Source organism: Mixophyes fleayi, chromosome 12 (genome assembly GCF_038048845.1).
Source record: "Mixophyes fleayi isolate aMixFle1 chromosome 12, aMixFle1.hap1, whole genome shotgun sequence".
Classification (NCBI taxonomy): domain Eukaryota; kingdom Metazoa; phylum Chordata; class Amphibia; order Anura; family Limnodynastidae; genus Mixophyes; species Mixophyes fleayi.
Genome location: NC_134413.1, coordinates 17,239,176 through 17,254,620, shown reverse-complemented (window position 1 = coordinate 17,254,620; position 15,445 = coordinate 17,239,176). Strand labels below are relative to the sequence as shown.

The 15,445-nt window shown below is 42.7% G+C and overlaps 1 protein-coding gene across 6 annotated transcripts in view; it reads left to right on the top strand.

Moving 5' to 3' along the window:
• PPP1R13B (protein phosphatase 1 regulatory subunit 13B) overlaps positions 1–15,445 on the top strand; it is a 95,187-nt gene that overhangs the window by 55,667 nt on the left and 24,075 nt on the right. For 2 of the 6 annotated variants that reach the window (XM_075191757.1, XM_075191759.1), the window contains exons 5-7: positions 10,923–11,024; positions 14,332–14,530; positions 14,809–15,005. In XM_075191757.1, the coding sequence (XP_075047858.1) occupies positions 10,923–11,024; positions 14,332–14,530; positions 14,809–15,005 (498 nt within the window). Of the gene's footprint in view, positions 1–1,860; positions 2,032–8,977; positions 9,213–10,922; positions 11,025–14,331; positions 14,531–14,808; positions 15,006–15,445 lie in introns of those variants that run through there. The other 4 variants (XM_075191758.1, XM_075191760.1, XM_075191761.1 and 1 more) reach the window with 3 other exon arrangements.

Genomic DNA, 15,445 nt, shown 5'->3' with positions numbered 1-15,445 from the left:
TGTATGAACTGGGTATTCCTGGCTTCCTGAACCATCTATCACAACTGGATTTAGGCGACGATAAAGGGAGTCTGAGTAGAACAACTAATGTCTTCTACCCAGGGCCGGATTAAGGGAATGGAGGCCCCTGGGCTAAGGGGCCCTCCATTCCCCCGTGAGGCCCCCATTGTGAGCCGCCCCCCCCCCCAAGCACTTACCTGTCAGTGCAGTCCTCCTTCCGCAGCGCGCTGTAAGCTCCTTACTGAGGAGATCTCGCGAGAATTCGTGAACTCTCGCAAGATCTCCTCAGTAAGCAGATTACTGAGCGGCGCCGGGGATGGAGGACTGCACTGACTGTGCTCAGCAGCATTGATTGGGCTGGGGGCGCCCCCGCCCCCGGACCGATCAATAATGCTGCTGGGGACTTTGAAAGGCCCCCTGGATGCCCGAGCCCCTGGGCTATAGCCCAGTTAGCCCTAGGGTTAATCCGGCCCTGCTTCTACATCTTTGTGATGCACAGCACATTGTTTCATACTTGGCTGTAACACTTGCTTTGCAGCGTACACAGGCATGCATGGAGAGTCAGGCTAGAGTTGGAGATAGTTGTATTTTATAGAGGGGTAATTAAACTGAAACATGTGGTTACCTGCCACACACTACCACACCTAACTCTTTGAGAATATATCTTTTTTTTTTTTTTTTTCTTTTTCCTGGCGCTCCGTCTCTTTCTCCCCTTAAATTTGTTTTTGTGTGTGGGCAGTTTTTTCGTTCTTGTTTACAGTTTGCTTTATGTTGCTTTAGTTGTAGAATTTAATTTAGTTCCGAGTCCTATAATTTAACTTGGTTAACCAGCCAAGCAAAAGGCCTGCTCTGTACGGCCATAATATTACTTTATCTTTTATTGTCAATCTATCAAAATAAATACATTACAATATATAAAATAGGTGCAACTTTGTGCATGCAAATGTGTGTTTATTATATCATATATCTAAAATCTATATTACCGTATATTACAAAGCTACTGAAGATTTCTGCTGGTTCTTAGATTTGATAGCATAAAAAAAATTAGATTATTTCATTATTAGGCTGCTAATTATTCTCTACCAGTGTCAGGCTGCAACTTTCTGGTCCGATAATATAGATGAATGACCTCCGCAGGTGCTGGTGGTGTCTCTCTCTATGCACAAACAAGCCGCTACCCCCCCAATCCAACATTGCCGCCTGGTTGGGTCATACAGCCTCTGCTCAGAATGCTGTCCTGTCCAAAAAAAACTACAAACACATTAATCACCTGCACTTATATAATACACTATTGCAATGTTTTTGTTCTATTCCTCTTTCCTGGTTTAACTTATTTCCTTAATTGAATGTCAAGTTCTCTGGTTAGTGTAAACAATGAGCTTCCTCTCCCCCCGCAGCCTATTTGTACATGTTAAATTAAATTTGTGCAAATCATTCTGGATAAATGCAAATAAAATGTAAAGGGAAGGTGCCCACATATTGCCACGTTCCCAGAGGAGACCAGGGTGTGCGAGGGAGGAGGGTGCATCTAGACCTCGTGGAGCGAGTATGGAGAGCGCAGGACATCAAGCTGATGGGAGCTGACAGCTGGCTTGATCTTGCCTTGATTAGGTGTCTGCTGGCAAAATCCACTAGTCTTTTCCATTCACCGATCGCTGGTCTACCCACACGGACAGCTTTTCATATCGACAAAACACTGGGCCAATTAACAGACCTCCGCATAAATGTGAAAATTAAAATGTCCATTTGCGAAACGGAGAGAATCCCTCTCCGAAGCCTCCTAGAACAGAGGACTCTTTTTTTAATATATTTTAGATCTTTCTCTTTTCATTTTTGCTGGTTTCATATGATTTGATTTATATTTCTCTTTTGGGGGAAACATTTAAAAATTTCTTTAAAAGAACCCAAAACCCCTGCGTTGGTTCAATGGAATTGTCGCGTTTGGAAAGCGTTCAGGAGTTTACTTCTGATGGGGGATTCAGGAAGATCAAAGTGTCCTCCTACACGGTCACATGGGGGAGCGTAACAACGGTAAAGCCTAAATACAACCCTCACTGTTCCTTTGTCACTTGTCTGTTATTTAAAGTTGTGCCATTAGAGTTGTCATGTTACTTTGTATCTGCTTGTCATGTTGTGGGAAGAGAGGATTCATTAGACTAGAGTAATTCCTGGGTTTTATATGTGATATCCTCATTTTTTTTAAACCAGCAATATCATTTCTAACATTTTTTTTTTATGTACAATACAGATGTACACAGTATTAAGAGATAGATAGATAGATAGATATATATATATATATATATATATATATATATATATATATATATATATATATATATATATATATATTGTAGGACCAGGCTACCATTTTTTATTTAATGATAAATGAATCTGCACAGATATAATTTTTGAAGAATATATTTGTAACGTGTTACTTTGCCCTCCAATCAAACAGCCTCCTACAATGTGTCATCTTATATCGTGTTCATATCACGTCAAGAGCGGGTCACAATACATTATAGGGTGAAGACTTTTGTAAGCGCCGTAGTTCCATATATAATATATACAACAGTAGTTTAGTGTTTACACTTCCTTGGCTGTTTACTCTATTTTGTGTCAAGTAGGTTCATATTTTAATTTTGGATTTCCATAACAGTCACTTGTCATGTAATACATGAGATGTAGAACTAGTCTCGGAGGTACAAGAGGATGTGAAAGTGTTTCCAGTTTGGGGAGGAGGGTCTGACAGAGACGGAGCCCACAGTGACTGTAGATATCTTATCTCTCTCGGGAGATACACATATGTAGAGGAACGTTGTCCGTGTTACATTGATGGACACTTTGTAACAATTTGAGGAAGCTGAACCCTGTCCTTCCTCTACCTCTGGCCTTACCAACACGTTTGTCATATTCTCTATCACTCATTTGTCTTCCTGATAGTTGTATGATGTAGTATATTAACTATTATACTAGCGCCCCTTCCCCCCACTGTAAGTATGGTGAGATGTGATTTTACTGACTACACCTAAATAAATAGTAGATAATTTTTTTCTGCTAGTGATATGTTTTCAGACCTGCAAAATATGATTCTGCCTCACAGCACTGGGGTCATGAGTTCGATTCCTGACCATGACCTTATCTGTGTGGAGTTTGTATGTTCTCCCCGTGTTTGCGTGGGTTTCCTCCAGGTGCTCTGGTTTCCTCCCACACTCCAAAAACACATTAATAGGTTAATTGGCTGCTATCAAAATTGACCTGTGTGTGTGTGTTAGGGAATTTAGACTGTAAGCTGCAATGGGGCAGGGACTGATGTGAATTAGTTCTTTGTACAGCGCTGGGGAACTAGTGGCGCTATATAAATAGCTGATGATGATAATATAATATAATTGTATGGGTGTCATAGTGACTATTAAAGGACATTGGTAATTTTTTGGGTCAAAACGTATCCTTCAATAGACAAAAAATATTTTTTTATTTTCAGTAGCAAAGAATGGATAATAGAAAAACTAATGTATATATATTCTATACTTTGTGTCTTCGGATCTTGAAATCATTCACCATTCATACTTTATTTTGATTCTATCCATTAATAAAACTCCTGTTTATTGTAAATTGGTTTGAAAACATGTTTATCTATAAACATGTCGGTGAGATATCCACATTATGTCTGTTTTGTTCACCTGTGGTCAGTGAATAATACATTCCGCAAGATTTGGTGCGTTTACATAAAACCGTGTTGTTTTCTTATCATTTGTGCAAAATATAAACGTAAGCACATTAACGCTCACTAATATTGTCTGTCTTCCATGCAGTGGGTGAAAAACACATCTATCTAACCTGCAATTTCCTGTCTGCCAAACAAACAGCTTTTAGCTTTAAATAGATCTTAAGGAGTCCAAGGCTTTAAATTATATCTTTGAGTATGGTTATTGCTGATTACATTACTTAGCAGTGGCAGCAGAAGAAATTTCAATTATTCGGTTTCAAAGCAAATATGTTTTACCTTCGGGGTGGCAAAAGGTTTTGCAATGTAGCTTACCATATGTTTAATTATTGTGTTTTATATACATTTATATAACATACATGTGTTTGCGGACAAGCTGGGTGGCCAGTTCATATAATATATGTGTAGATCCCTGCTCCAAAACAAACTAGATTTGTGTTTCACTTTTCACATTTCTCTGGTGAGCACAGCCCACTAACCTTCACTTTCATTGTGTTGTCTCTTTATATGCTGTAGTTGACTCCCAGTTTGTGCCGACCTATAAACTAAATTATGCATTATAAATGCACTGAAATAATTGGTCAATTTATTTGATCCTAATAGTCCATTAATTAATCCATTGGTTCATTAATAATATCTCATTAGTAGCATAAACTTGGCTGTACGTACATCCACATTGGCTATTGTAATGTCAACAGGGTCCCTCTACACTTTGCTTTCCCCCATGTCTTTTTTTAACTATGGTTTTTCCGATATTAATGTTTAGTTATATCGGTAGTTTTATCCGGGTGCAGTCATTTTTTTTTTTTATCCTTTTGTACCTCCATGAACAAAACTTGTCATTGCTGTAGCTATTGGGTTTACCTGAGTGATAAACCACTAGGATTCCCGATAGTGAGATTCCGGATAAGTCCGTCCTTTATCTTTTAATGTGGATAGATTATTGCCTTGGAAAGGTTTCAATGATAAATACTCATTGGGTCTCTACCGGTCCAGTCTTTCTAAAATAGCTTTTTTTTTTTTTTATTATCTACGCTATAGTGTCTCCCAATCGCCCCTTCATTATTAGGATTAACGAATGAAGCGTGAACTATTCCTTGTGTTTAATGGAATAATTTTAAAATGAATTGAAATAGTTTTCAAAATTTACATTTTATGCTATTATTTGTTTCCTGCTTATAGGCTCGTTCACATAAAGGTTTTTTTTGGGTTTTATTTTCCACTCCTAGGGCATATTCAATTAGGATTCCGGTCCGCGGTAACGTGCACTACCACTGAACATGCGCAGTATTGCCGGTAATACGGTACCACAATAACGCAGATTTTCATACATAAACCTATGGGGTGCGAACGAAAATTCACATTATTGCGGTACCGTGGATTCACTTCGCGGCCTGTTTCGGCGTGATCCCGCGGACCAGAAACGTAATTGAATGTGCCCCCTAATTGGCAAAAAAGTAAAACACATTATTGCCTATGGAATAGCTCACACCGATGCCTCCTGAAGATTTTATGACAAACTTGTATGACTACACGTATGATTAAGCAGTGTGTCCTAGTAATTGAATGTCATAAATAAGCACATGGGATGGAGAGAAATGTTATATAGCTGGTAGGGCATGCTGTGAGTTGTAGTTCTACAGCCGGTGAACTGCAAGTCACCCGATCTAAGGGGGGAGAAAAAAAACTCCAGCAGCATTTCGTTTGTTTAATGATAAACTGACTATGGGTAACCGAGTGACCCCATGATTCACAGTAACCTCTGTAACGTTTGAATCAGTTTCTGAAAGCACATAATCCGAAAATCCCTGCACACGTGCCTCTCATGTTAGGAGACCTCCTCTCCGGCCTTCTGGGTCGTTCTTTCCCTGACCTCCCTAACACAGCAGTGAGGTGTTAATAAGCTTTTAACTCTTAGTCAGCAACGCAAGAATGTCACATTCAGCATATTATTCCCTGTATAAACACAGCAGAGTTTTAGGAAGGGCACAGAGAAGCATGTAGCATGATCGACTGCTGTGACTTCCGAGATAGTGTTTAATCCTGGCCGCTGTCTCTATGTTTTTTCAGTTTACAGCGGTGTTTAATGTACAACATGCAGCATATATTTCTGATTGACTTCTTTCCCTTGATTTTTCTTAGTGTCAACAGATGTATTTAGTCTTTAGCTATATAGATGCAAAGCCTGCGAGCTGTGTGTGGCCACATTTCATCCTCATTTGATTCCAAACGCTGCACTCTAATAATCCACTGACAGATGGGTAGGATTTTCCTGTCTTTAGCAGCCAGATGGTACTTCCATAAATATCTAGACAATAAACAAATATTGGATGTGAAGGCCAATACGAGCATTTCACGATAATAGAAGCACTTTATTAGGGTCATAATTATTTTTAAACTGTTTATGAGACACTACTTCCTTTAATATTGCCCCTTTTATTACTACCACTTGTTGTATTCCTAATGTGGGTAAACTGAACTCTGTAGAGCATCCTAGGGCCTTATACTCGCTGCCAACGAAATACATGCTTCCGTAAAAGAATGCAATATATGGGTATGGGAATGGAACCCATTGGTTTTAATGACCACATGCCCAGTAGCGTCCGTGTTGTAGCCGTTCTGAAGCTGCCTGCTCCGTTCACTTGCCTTCACCACAACTGAGCACTTTGGGGCTAATGGCTCGCTCATTAACCACTATTGCGATCACATTGGACAGCGCCGGTGGATGAGGACCTTAGGGCAGAGCTAAACGGGTGGTTTTTAGCCACAATACTTTTAAAAACAGTGATGATTGGTTTGGAATTGCTTCCAACTTAGTTGCGATGATCCTATTCAATTATTCAATGTTGCTGTTTCATTTCCTTGCCTAAGCTTCAGGAAGTTCATTGCTGATCCCGAAAGATTGTGGGCAGTTCTGTTCATTTCATCAACTGAAATGCAGAACACATGGGGTCTGATTCATTAAGGAAAGTGAGGCAAAAAAATGAGTACGTTTTATCCCAGACAAACCATGTTACAATGCAAGGGGTGCATGTTCGTTTATTATTTTGCACATAAGTTAAATACTGGCTGTTTTTTCATGTAGCACACAAATACTTGCTAGCTTTATTTTTACACTGAAATTTAAAGTTGATCTAGATCATGCCCTACCCCAACTATAAATCTGTCCCCACATTTTAAATTTACCTCCCCCTCCAATGCAACATGGTTTTGCCAAGGTGCAAAGTTACTCATTTTTTCCCCCTTTACATTCCTTAATGAATCAGGCCCATGTTGTTATTTTTTCTTAATGCAATGAAAACCGCACTTAGGGCTAGATTTACTAAGCTGCGGGTTTGAAAAAGTGGGGATGTTGCCTATAACAACCAATCAGATTCTAGCTGTCATTTTGTAGAAGGTACTAAATAAATGAAAGCTGGAATCTGATTGGTTGCTATAGGCAACATCCCCACTTTTTCAAACCCGCAGCTTAGTAAATCTAGCCCTTAGTCACTTGCGTATGTTGTCACAAGTCACTAATCGCAGGAGATATTTGTGTGACTAAAAATCGCATGCGTAGCCTAGCTCTTTAGGCAAACAGTGTCTATACACGTGTTGTGGTAATAATAAGGTCCTTTATGTCATGTCAGAGAGTATATATAAATAATTGGTAATTGATTCTATTAAGAATCACAGCCCGGAAGTTCCGTCAATAGGCGAAAACGTTGCGTTTTTCTGGAACGCAGGTAACCACAACAGTCCTCTTGCACTCTGTGTCCTCTTGTTGTTCCAACAAATGTCCTAATATGCAGAGTCCGGGCATTTCTAAAGTCAATTCCTGGTAACAAAGGGATGGGAGCGTAACACACCCACCCTCCCTACAAAGACACTACACACCCAGAACTCTAGAAGCCAACTTATACTACTGAAAAGCCAACACACACACTGAACTTAACCCCATATATGCTCAATGTGTACTGGGAGAAATATATAGTTTATGAGGCATTCTAGGAGTTGGTACCATTTTATAAACACTGGAGCAGATGGCAACCAATCAAATGTGTGCATTTATTTGACAAACTTATTTAGCAAAAATGACCATCTGTTTGGTTGCTATGAGCAGCAACACCTCTTTCCCTACCAAGTTTCATTTAATGTTTTCATCTATGTCCAGTACTGCTGTTCTCGCTGAATAAAGATCCAGTATTCTATATTTTGCCTGCTAAACGAAGCGTAAGTGTTTTTTGACAGATTAGTCAGATGGGGCCAATTCTGTTGTGCCCAAAAAATGTTATTCAGTATCGTCTATAATGATTTTCAAGGAACTTTTGGACTAATAGTTCTTTATAGACCATTTTTTATGGAGAACCTTGTTTTTTTTTTTTTCAAAATTTTTTGGGGAAAATGGATGCGCGCAGCCATATTTGCCTGAATAAAAGTAACTATCTGAATAAAATGTGAATAGTCTCCTTAGATCACCTATGTGCATAACTGACAGGTTGGTGCTTATTGATTATCATTCATCATCATAATCATCATCATCACCACCATTTATTTATATAGCGTCACTAATTCCGCAGCGCTGTACAGAGAACTGACTCACATCAGTCCCTGCCCCATTGGAGCTTACAGTCTAAATTCCCTAACATATACACACACAGACAGACAGACAGAGAGAGAGACTAGGGTCAATTTTTGATAGCAGACAATTAACCTACCAGTATGTTTTTGGAGTGTGGGAGGAAACCGGAGCACCCGGAGGAAACCACGCAAACACGAGGAGAATATATAAACTCCACACAGATAAGGCCATGGTCGGGAATTGAACTCATGACCCCAGCGCTGTGAGGCAGAAGCGCTAACCACTGAGCCACCGTGCTGCCAGACGTGCTGTGCAAATATTATTACAATGTTTAATTATTAGAATGTGTAATAGGAAATGTTGTGTTTCTTTAAGGCAGCCTACAGCAGTACAGGTTTAACACAACTCTATCCAGCAAGGTTTCATTTAAAATTCTACAAAAATCGACAAGGCCTTGTTATATATCATATATTTAATGGAAGGGCTGCGGGTGGCCTTGTCTAGTCACTTTTTCCGCTGTCTGGTGAACCTGCGTGATATTACCCAGCTCCCGGTTGTGTTGTCTATTAATGTCTCCCAGTGTATAAAATGCTGCGTGGCTCAGGCCATTTGCCTGCTAGGAGCTTTGCTCCTTTTTTATTTTGTTGTTGTGGGTTTGGAATAAGGGAGGATCTAATGCTGGAGAAGTGGTATTAAGCTGTCAGAGCGTGTGGGATTGTATGAGAGATTGCTGAGCCTCCTTCTAGTGGAGATGGTTGTACACTGGCACGTACCTGCTGCCTGTCACTCATCCTACGTCCAGCATATCACACAGACGGACACCTGCTCCTCATCCGCTCCATCGCCTGCAGACGCCTACTAGGACATCGCTGCGCCAACCCAGCCACCATGTGGGTGAGAAGGAAAGCCCAGCACGTCGCCCTACAGGTTTAACCAATTCCTTTTCCCCTTTAAATGATGAATATATTTATTTTTTTTTTTGCTACTTCCTTCGGGGCTTTAGAGTGGGTGGCAGAGCATTGTTTCAGCTTCTCTAATGCTGAATGAATTAAGAGGATTTCCTGCTGGCTCCCATACTAATTGTATTTCAGGATTTGCACTCCGTGCCGTAACCCTTTCTGCTTCCAGAGAAGGCTTTTAAAAATGACAGCACCAAGCAGGGGCTGCTGAAGATTTTCCCCAGGGTGTTTTAGGAGCTCCACCAATGGCTGTGAACGGGTTAAAGGCAAAAAATGGCCGTGGGACGCCTGGCCTTGTTAATAATAGCAATGTGACACTCCTTGCAACTTTTATTTGTTCTGCGTGTATTGTTGAATTCACTGACGGTGCTATACTTGACTTGACCTCTCTGCTGCTTCATCATGCCTTTACATTTTCTATATACCTCTATTGTCCTATAACTGGAGGATGCTAAGTGTTGCAAGTATGCAAGTCAAACTAGACACTATTGAGGCATAGGTAAATATTTGTGTTTTTTTAATTGTTACAGAATCTTTAACTTGGAAACTCCAGAGCTTCCTAGTTCCTCGTTTGCTGTGTTTTCCTTTTTTTTTTTAACCGATTTGCAGATTCCTTTAGTCCCGTCTCTATAGCGATCTACATAGCTTTGCGCTGTTCATTGCTACTTCTTGCTACGTACAATATATGAAGGAGGAATGTACTACTGAGAAGCAAAGATTAATCTCGAAAGTAAACTGAATGTTTTCTGAACATGGGTCTCTGTGAATAGTGGGACTATAAGTTCCAGCATGCCTGTATTACAGATTCACAACTCCTGGGAGGTCATAGGTTGTCTTCTAGTTATCAGTATGTAGCATGAAGCGTAACTCGAATGTGACTTGGCATTGTTCTGGCTGATAGCTCGCACTGATTGGTTCTCCAGGCTGTGTCCATGATTTTCTTTTTTTTACCTGACTTTAGCCTAATGAGGAATTCCTTTTTTTAATTTCAGTTTCTTTATTGTTATAACAGCTTATTTTAACTATTGTGTCTGCATTGTATCACACAGAAGGATTAATCTCTGTAGGATGGACATATTTTCCTTTGCACATTAAACATTCATAATACAGCGTTCCCACTTTGTACCACTCCCTCAGTTACCACCAGTTATGTTCTCCATACAGAAATACATTCCAATGTATTACACGAATTCCTGTACATGTCACCCTCTATACAGCACCACCCAGTTCTGTGTTCTAAAGGATCACTACCTTATTTTTAGAAAGCTCAGTCTTCCTAGACTGCCGGATGACTGAAATCTGTTCTTTTAGGCCTTTTTATAGTTTCTTTGTAGAACTGAAAAAGATAATTTTTGTTTTTTAATCACCTGATCACGGTGCAGGCGGCCATCTTGTGTGCAAACCCAGTATGTCCGAGGATGTGGCCTGGGAGTTGGTGACTATTTTTTCTTTTCTTTTAAACCAGAGTGATATGGGTGCACTTGAATGATTTGCTAATAGCACAGATATGTTGTTTCCCTTAGCAACCTGTCAGACATTTTGTTTGCAACAAAGCTAAACTGTGATTGGTTGTTATGGGTTAAAACATATTTGTGTTCTGCGAGCAACTTTTTGAGGTGTTTTTTGCCCCCTTAAAATAAAGGGATTGTTCTAATTTATTTCTCCCCTCTCCATGTAGGTTGGAAACCCACGCGTGGAGCTGACTCTGTCAGAGTTGCAGGACATGGCTAGTCGCCAGCAGCAGCAGATCGAGAACCAGCAGCAGATGTTGGTGGCAAAGGTAATTACTGTAGTATTGCAGGTGCAAGGGGAGCTGTAGGCAATACGAGCATTTAGCACTCATATAGTGGCAGAGGCAGGGGGCATATACCCCCGGGCCGGTCCCATAGTGGGCTACCTTGGGCTGGGTCTCTGGGCCACCTGCAGTTTTTTCCTTTAAAATGTTCCTAATAGGCTATTGAGTTGAATCTTGCCCCTAATGCTAAAATTTGCCAGTCCTCCCCTGAATAGTGGTGACCCATGACCCTGGCAGTCCCGGGGTTACTTCCTTCCGCCATGACCCCGGCAGTTCCGGGGTTACTTCCTTCCGCCATGACCCCGGCAGTTCCGGGGTTACTTCCTTCCGCCCTGACCCCGGCAGTCCCAGGGACTACTTCCTTCCGCCATGACCCCGGCAGTCCCGGGGACTACTTCCTTCCGCCCTGACCCCGGCAGTCCCGGGGACTACTTCCTTCCGCCCTGACCCCGGCAGTCCCGGGGACTACTTCCTTCCGCCCTGACCCTGGCAGTCCCGGGGACTACTTCCTTCCGCCCTGACCACGGCAGTCCCGGGCACTACTTCCTTCCGCCCTGACCACGGCAGTCCCGGGGACTACTTCCTTCCGCCCTGACCCCGGCAGTCCCGGGGACTACTTCCTTCCGCCCTGACCCCAGCAGTCCCGGGGACTACTTCCTTCCGCCATGACCACGGCAGCCCCGGGGACTACTTCCTTCCGCCATGACCACGGCAGCCCCGGGGACTACTTCCTTCCGCCCTGACCCCGGCAGTCCCGGGGACTACTTCCTTCCGCCCTGACCCCGGCAGTCCCGGGGACTACTTCCTTCCGCCCTGACCCCGGCAGTCCCGGGGACTACTTCCTTCCGCCCTGACCCCGGCAGTCCCGGGGACTACTTCCTTCCGCCCTGACCCTGGCAGTCCCGGGGACTACTTCCTTCCGCCCTGACCCCGGCAGTCCCGGGGACTACTTCCTTCCGCCCTGACCCCGGCAGTCCCGGGGACTACTTCCTTCCGCCCTGACCACGGCAGTCCCGGGCACTACTTCCTTCCGCCCTGACCACGGCAGTCCCGGGCACTACTTCCTTCCGCCCTGACCACGGCAGTCCCGGGGACTACTTCCTTCCGCCCTGACCCCGGCAGTCCCGGGGACTACTTCCTTCCGCCCTGACCCCGGCAGTCCCGGGGACTACTTCCTTCCGCCCTGACCCCAGCAGTCCCGGGGACTACTTCCTTCCGCCATGACCACGGCAGCCCCGGGGACTACTTCCTTCTGCCAGTTCCAGGTCGTAAGAAAACCAGACTGGACAGAGCACTACATTAATTATAATGTGCTGATATCTGCACAAGGATCTCCATAACATGTAATTAAGATACATTTATAATTTCTCTTTTAATTGGCTGCCAGCAGGATTCTATTAAATGGAAATCCTGCTCCAAAGTCGGATGTTTGACATTGTTTATGATTGAATCATGTCAGTAATTTGAATAATAACACTCCTACCTAACACTCTTACTTACGTTTTAAACTTTTATATCGCATGATGAACCAGCCGTAGATTCCATACCACTGACTTCTCTTCCCCAGGCCAAATAAGTTTGGTGTATTATAATAACTAGATGTGAATTCCTCACATAAAGTAATTGCTTCCCTCGCAGATTGTCTGAGATAACCGTAGTTCTGTCTGGCCTTGGAAGCTTTCTGTTTCATAAATAAACGTACGCACCATCTGTGGATTCCATTTCATTCTAAAGAGTATTAGAAACCGACTATTTGTATATCTTCGCTGTGCGCTAGTGTGTTGAGTGCAGCTTGAACGAATTTAATCAGAGACCATTGATCTCTATGGAAATAAGCTGTCATTACATATTACAAGCAGTGTTCAGGTCCTGTTGTATAAATGATCTTTGTGATTAGATCCCCCAATGCCGATACTAGGCCGCTGGAGGGACAACTATGCCGCTGGCGGGACTTTGCTTTGTGTTAACCTGTTAATGAACTAAATAAATTAATTAATTTGAGCTATGAATCTATTTAAGTGGTGATAAGAGTTTGAGCAAAATGCCAAATCATGTTAATGTCCCAGTTTTCAATCAAAATTACATTGGGTGCATAAAAAATTGAGGTTATTAAATAATATAACTGGTATTTTTTAATATAATATGTTGCCCATTTTCCATAACAGGTCTGAACTTGAAGGCGCTTTTATTGTTTATTGCATTTTTTTTATATAACCCCACCCTACCTTCATTCCAGGTTCTACATCGGTAGTTTGGTGGTGTTCCCTCAAAAGTAGTTTGGTGGTGTTCCCCTGCTGTGTGTTATGCGGAGGAGGGAGCTGGCATTTACTGTTGTTAATAGTGCCCTCTACTGGTCAACTTTGGTAATGATGTAGCAGCACCAGAAATGGGATAGATTAGACAGCTATAAATGACAGCCACTCCGGTAGCTGGTGATCATTCCTGTACGTGTGTCCTGATCCTTGTGCGCTCGTAAATCATTATTAAGCCTGTCCCATAGAGGTAGCCACTGATAGGACCCTACTGCATTGTGTAATTACTAGTGGCCCCTGTAGTGGTTGGACCCATGTTAAAATACTAGAATGGATTTACAGAGTTGGACACTTTGCTAGTATGTGGTAGAATTTGTTTTTTGTTTTTTTTATAGCAGGATGTCAGCTACTGTTATCTTTTATCTGCAGTGCCTTTCAATAAACTTTCAGGCTGGAAGTCTGATATGCATAGCTAAAAATGCTTCCCCCAAGGTCGCCACTTTAATTCAGATATCTGTAGGTCTAGGAAATCGCCAGACGTATACATGCATTTTGTGAGTTTTGCGAGCCTCCGTTTTGTTTAAGCTTTCATTACGTTTAACTGTCCTTTTACTGTAAAAGGGTTCTGTGTCTTCTGTGGCTGATACATTGTGCAGCATAAGCGATGCCCGTAGCACTAACGCTGATGTTTCCATGACCTTTGTAGAGGTATGAGTCTGGTTAGTGGCAGCCTTAGTGCTTGGCCATCTCTGTAGCTGTTATCTTCTCATCCCAACGAACATCTTGTTTATTGTCTCCAAGGACCTCTCCGCTCCTTATCTCAGAAGCACAAAATTAGACATAGGGGAGCCATGTTGCTGCATCAGGAAGAGGCATCCAGGTCGCAGAGGAAGCTGCACAGATGTGTTGGAATTCCCTGTTTATGTTGTATTGGTTTTTTTTTTCCATTGTGGGCCGAACCCAAAGCTTTGTTTTCTATCTCTGTAATCCCGAATGCAGCCTAAATAAACAGTGTGCCCCCCTCTTTTCTGTCTTGGCAGGAACAGCGCCTGCGCTATCTGAAGCAGCAGGAACGCCGTCAGCTGCAGACCGTCTCTGAAAGTGAGAAGCTTCAGAAGCTAAAGGAGCGGGTGGAGACTCAGGAGAACAAACTGAAGAAGATCCGGGCCATGAGAGGCCAAGTGGACTATAGCAAAGTCATCAATGGAAACCTGTGTACGTTGTCATCAACTGAGCCATGTAATAATTATATTCATTTCCATTAAACATTATTAGTTTTTATCCTTCCGAGATGTGCATTCTTAGCCTTGTATAAATCCCATCGCCCAACAATTACTATATTTTCCCCTTTGTCCGTTCAAGGCCTGTGGTCCACCACGTCCGTGGTGGACTTGTTTATAGAAGTCTGAGCCCTTAGTATGACCGACAGCGCCACGGGTTTACCGTGTCCTGGGACTAGGCGCAGAGCGCCGCTTGCTGCATAGAACCTTACCGTTACCTCTTCTGTTACATGTCAGCTACCGAAATCGAGCACATCAGCGACATGTTCCAAGAGAAGCAGCAGGAGCTCCAGGTTGCCGTGCAGAAAGTGGAGCAGCTCACGCAGCAGCTGGAAGACCTGCGGAAAGGAAAGTTAAATGGTTTCCAGGCGTACAACGGGCAGATGAGCGGACCGGCCGCTCTGGAACTGAAGAAGATGTATCAAGAGCTACAGGTAAAGAGCTGATGTTTATCCAGTGATAAGTACGGCCGCTGGGGTGTGTGTGTGTGTGTGTGTACCGGAGGCATGGCTTAGAATAAGTCATTTGGTGACCATATACAGATGGAGCAGACTTTAATGTACTTCATTCCACTCACCCCCATGTAAAAAAGTGTGTAACAATCTAGTTGGTCTTAAAGGCTAAACCAAGGAAGCTGAGTGTTACAATACAGACTGCTTAAGCTGTGTATGTTAATAGTCCTTGGTTAAACGTAAGGTTCCCATAAATAGTGTAAACGTCCTACAAAGATAGAACCATCGCATACAATACTCCATGCTGGTTGTACAGTGCACCAGTCATCTACACCAAGCCTGGCCAACCTGCGGCTTTCCATGTGTTGTGAGATCCTGCCTGCTGTCAGATGGCAGAGCATGCTGGGGTATGTAGTTTCACA